This window comes from Citrus sinensis, chromosome 8, assembly GCF_022201045.2.
Source record: "Citrus sinensis cultivar Valencia sweet orange chromosome 8, DVS_A1.0, whole genome shotgun sequence".
In the NCBI taxonomy this organism is placed as follows: Eukaryota; Viridiplantae; Streptophyta; class Magnoliopsida; order Sapindales; family Rutaceae; genus Citrus; species Citrus sinensis.
The window spans coordinates 28,414,376-28,419,064 of NC_068563.1; the positions used below are offsets into that span (position 1 = coordinate 28,414,376).

At 36.4% G+C, this 4,689-nt stretch overlaps 1 protein-coding gene across 1 annotated transcript; it reads right to left on the reverse strand.

Moving 5' to 3' along the window:
- Nucleotides 1–3,657: 3,657 nt before the first annotated feature.
- On the reverse strand, nt 3,658–4,689 carry LOC107178338 (probable LRR receptor-like serine/threonine-protein kinase At1g05700). The gene is made up of 2 exons (XM_015533306.2): nt 4,357–4,689; nt 3,658–4,255 (listed from the first exon to the last, which is right to left on the reverse strand). The coding sequence occupies exons 1-2, from the start codon at nt 4,433–4,435 to the stop codon at nt 3,681–3,683; spliced, it is 654 nt and encodes a 217-aa protein (XP_015388792.2). The 5' UTR covers nt 4,436–4,689; the 3' UTR covers nt 3,658–3,680.

The following is a 4,689-nucleotide window of genomic DNA, read 5'->3' on the forward strand; positions in this document are numbered from 1 at the left end:
ATCGAAAACTTCCATGGCATCAAGCAACTGTCCCATTATGGGTCCGTTTGCTGAACCAGAGACCCCAATAGGATACAGTGAAACCGTATCGTGCACATCTTAATACTCGCTCATTCAGGAACGTCCACGGCATCTAATTTTTGCTGCATGTGTAAATTTGAACCTTGCTAGTTTCCTTTCTAGAAACTGATAAATGGGGACCATAAAGGAGGGAAAATTTGAAGTCATCTGTGTTGTAGCACAAAGTAAGCTTTAACCGTCCCTTCAAGAGAGAAACGTACTGACAAACGTATGGAATCTGAGACATTTTTAGCTTGGATTGCACTTGCGATTACTACCATGACGGGATTGAGAAACTCTGAGTGAGAGAAGCGGTCTCTCTGGTGATGTTAAGATAGTCCGTCATTTCTTTTGATTTTCAAATCGGACTACATAAATATCGACAAGTTGCCTGCATCATGTACAAATAATTACTTACAAAATCTTACAGGATGTAACAATGCACGAGCAGTGAGCACGAAAAAAATCACTTTACAATAACTTTTATTAGCGCCATGGTCGATTCTGCTGTGGAGTGGTATTGTTCTCCATTAAATGTCTTGGAACATAGAATTTACTTCAAGTAATGAAATAAAGGGAACCTCATCGTTGCTGTTACGCACTAAACACACTATTGTCTCTTCTTTTTTCGTCATGTAAATCAATCCATGGTTACATAGGCTCTTCTTGGCTCGAAGCGGTCACGCTTGCCCATAAAATTGCCATCGATCTCCTATCTAAAACTTGGTGGCTTAGAGAGGCCGCCATTGTTACCGTAAAAGAACCGAGCTCGAAACAGAAATTTGCAAGCAGCACAAGATAGCGGCAACTTGTAACATTTTTTATTGCCATCAGGGGAGAATCTGAAGATATTCATGGTATTGATGTTCATGAATTTTGTGCTACAATGATAACCTTAAGACATTTTACATCTGAATTCACAAGCAAATAATAAATTGCTAATGAGAACTGACATTTTACATATGACAATAACAATAATGTTATTTATTCTTATAGTCGGTTTGGGAGTATGGTGAGGTAGTTGAGCTGCTAAAGTCCAATTACTAAGGTGTTTGTTAATACCTGTAGCTGGGCTTTGACAGTTTAGTAAATTTTTTTCCCAACTTCTATTCCACAACTGTATCTTTTACTCCACAACAGCTGCAGCTTAAAAACTACAGCATCTCACTCCCAAACACACCCTTAATTAGTTGGGATATCTTCTTTATATCTGGCAAATTGAGCACCGAAACCAGTGCTTGGCAAACTTAGCACTGAAATCAATGCTTGAATTTGGTGTTGGCAGCATCGACTCGGTATCGTAATTTGTAACTCACAATATATATATATATATATATATATATATATATATATTGGCATTGGTTGACCTATAAATTAAAAATGCAAAGGTAGAGCATTCATCCCATTCCATTTGTGAGAGAGAGCTGAGATTTTAAGAGATTTTAGAGCGTAAAATTATAAAGCTCTTGAGAGTTTTGTGAGTAAGAGTAATTGGGTATATTGAGGCCTTAGGTTGTAAGATAAAATATTTCAAAACTTGTATATTCCACATCACTAGTAAAAATATTTCATTCTTTCTTCATCATGGACGTAGGTGAAAAATCAAACCATGTAATTTTTTGTGTCCTCTTTGTGTTTTTATTCTTCATTTTTCCCCAATTTCATTTTAGATGCTTCCCTACTTCACTCATCAATTTCCTAACAATATCCCATTTGATGTGGTAACTAATGTGAAATTATTTAATTGACTAAGGTGGTAATTAGTTAATAAGTCTTATTTAAATAGTAAAATTTTATTAATAACATATCAGTTGGGATACAAATTTAAGTATCCTAACATCCTAAGTAAGTATAGCATTACTTATGACAATATAAGCAACATAGTATAGTTCAAATTAATGTTCTTCCTACTGGTTCAGTGGCATTTGTCGTGTCTTAAGAGTCAATTCTTAAAACAACAACTAAAAAAAAAAAAGAAATGTACTTTAGACATTGAAAATCGATGTCTTAAGCGAGGCTGGATATGTGCAAGGCCGGCCGCATCATGATGATAAGATTTATATTACCGCCGAGGAATTATAACTAGCAATCTCAGAATTCGATGATGTTAAGTTATATATTCCGCTTTCACTATCATTTTTTGACTGACACATTATAAGTTCGTTAATGTATCCTTGTTCTTGTACAAGTATTGAGACTATGCGCGTAAACGCCCAAATCATGCACTTGCAGTTTCGAAAGTATCATTTACTCGATGACAAATCTTTGCTAGGATTTTTTTAACAATAAGGAAAAAGATAAGTCTGTTAAGAATTGATGTCTTTGATATATTTTCTTAAGAGTCAATTCTTTTATTTTCCACAGGTGTAGGTGTTTGACTTTGGTGAGTTACGACAAACTGGGTCAGTTAACTTTAATTGAAAGAATTAAAATTTGTTTTATAGGTCTCCATCCGAATTGAAAGAATTTTGATTTGTTTATTCACAATGGTTCTTTTAATTTCCTCGAATGGTTGGATTTTGGTTTTGAGTGTATTTATTCTCATTTAAATTAATTAAAGGTTACACGTGACAGAATTTCAAATAAGGGAAAAAAAAAAACGCGGAGCAAATGAAATGAAGTTGCAAATACAAACATTGGCAATGAGAAGCCCAGCAGGTGTCCCCCATTAGACGCATCATCAACCACATCAAGCACCTGAAACACTTCCATGGCATTTACTAGAGGTGGCAATGTGGATCCATTTGCAGGTGAGATTGTTACATTCGCTGAACCCGAAACCCGAACAGGATACAGAGACACCACATTGTTCTCCGTCCCAAAAGTGGCCCAGTTGGGAACATCTACGTCTCTGGCATTGAATTTTTGGCCGTCTATGTAAATTTCAACCTCGCCAATCTCAAACCGAATAATTGGATCCATAAAGTAGATTACAAAGTAGGCTACAACTTCTGTTTGTGATGAAAAATTGACCGGCAAATATATGGAGTCCGATACAGATTTTGCTTGGATTGCAGTTAGCAACACGGGGAATGGTGGACTATTTTCTAGTGATGAATAGCCGTCGAGCATTGGGTCACCAGATATGTTGAGATATTCAGGCATTTCCTGAGGCTTCCAAATTCTGTTACAGCATTCTTCCGCAGGTCCAAATTCTTCATTCCTGTAGTATTCTCATCAACCAAACAACATAGAAAGCAAATTGTTCATCCTAAATGTGTACTGCTATGTGATACTTAAAAAAATTATAATAATAATAATAATTATTATTATTTTTTGTTTCTAAAAAAAAAAAAGAAGAATAAAGAGGACGCTCAATTCTCAAGATTTGCCCCAATAGACAGCAAGACCCCTCTTTTCCAAAAAAGGACAATCAAACCCCACCATTTCATAAATGAATATTTTAGATATCTTTTGTTAATAAATTAAGTGTATTTAGTTGGAGATAAAGGCACTGTTGTACTATAATATCCAACAGCATGATATACGAACTTCACTGATGAAATGGGTACTATAACTACCCTTTTTTGAAACACTGAGAGTCCAACCGTCTACTGCAGCAAACGAGTCTGAGTGTACTTTTTGCCTTGGCTTAAAAGAAAAATAAATAAAAAAAGGTCTTACTCAACAGTTTTGTTTGCGCCAAAGTTGATCCTGCTTTGGAGGTACAAAGCAGTTTTGTTCTGCATCAATGTGTACATATCTCCAGGCATGTATGTGGCTTGCAGTGAAGAAATAAAAGCAACGCCATTATCGGTAGTACGCACTAAACACACAGTAGTTTTTTCGCTTGCAGTTCTGTAAATCAGTTCATGGTACACTGGCTGGTCTTGGATCATAGAAGTTGTCACGTTTGCCCATAAATTGCCATCAATCTCCAATTTGAAACTCGACGGCCTAGATAGGCCATCATAGTTACCATAAAAGAACCCGGCTCGAAATAGAAACTTTCCGTTAAAAGGTTGTAATGGCAATTTGTAGCAGCTTTTGTTGTCACTGGGAAAAAATCGTAAGCTATTCATTGGATTGACGACTTCAGTTGGAGTGAGGATAAAATTTTTCCCAGTATTTATGAAGTCTTTGTCTTCGTACCAATGTGTATCGACGCCATTAAAGCTTATTGTTGTTTCTCCTGATGCTCCACAGTCAATGAACAACTCACTGAAACCGTCGCTGTCGCTGTCGCTGCCGTGTACTGTTGCAGAAAAGATCAAAGGGATTAGAGAGTTAATTATTTTGCCTCAGTGTTTGGTTAATCGAAGAACTGAAATTTGAAAAACAGATAATGAGTCTTACCGCAACGATTTGAAGATCCTATGAAGAATGCAGCGGATAGAAGCAACAGCATTTGAAACAATTTCTTCAGGGGCTCCATTTGCAGAGAGAAAAACTGATAGACTTAGCTTGAGTTTCTCGCAGCTAGCAATTACTGCATTGCATGGATGGCAAGCGTCGATCATTTTGAATAGTTTATAAGGGCATGCAAAACTAATAATGTCAAAATGATTTTCATTGGGTTTCGTGATCTGCCAGGTAATGCAGGAAGAGTTGACTTGAACTTAACGGATTTGGAGACAAAAAATTTCGGACAGGGATAAGCATATAACCTATCTAAACGGTCTTTAGTGA

Coding starts and splice junctions, on each gene's coding strand:
- LOC107178338 (XM_015533306.2), bottom strand. CDS start 4,435: ATGGAGCCCCTGAAGAAATTGTTTCAAATGCTGTTGCTTCTATCCGCT. Junction 4,256..4,356: donor AGGATCTTCAAATCGTTGCG/GTAAGACTCATT, acceptor TTTCTGCAACAG/TACACGGCAGCGACAGCGAC.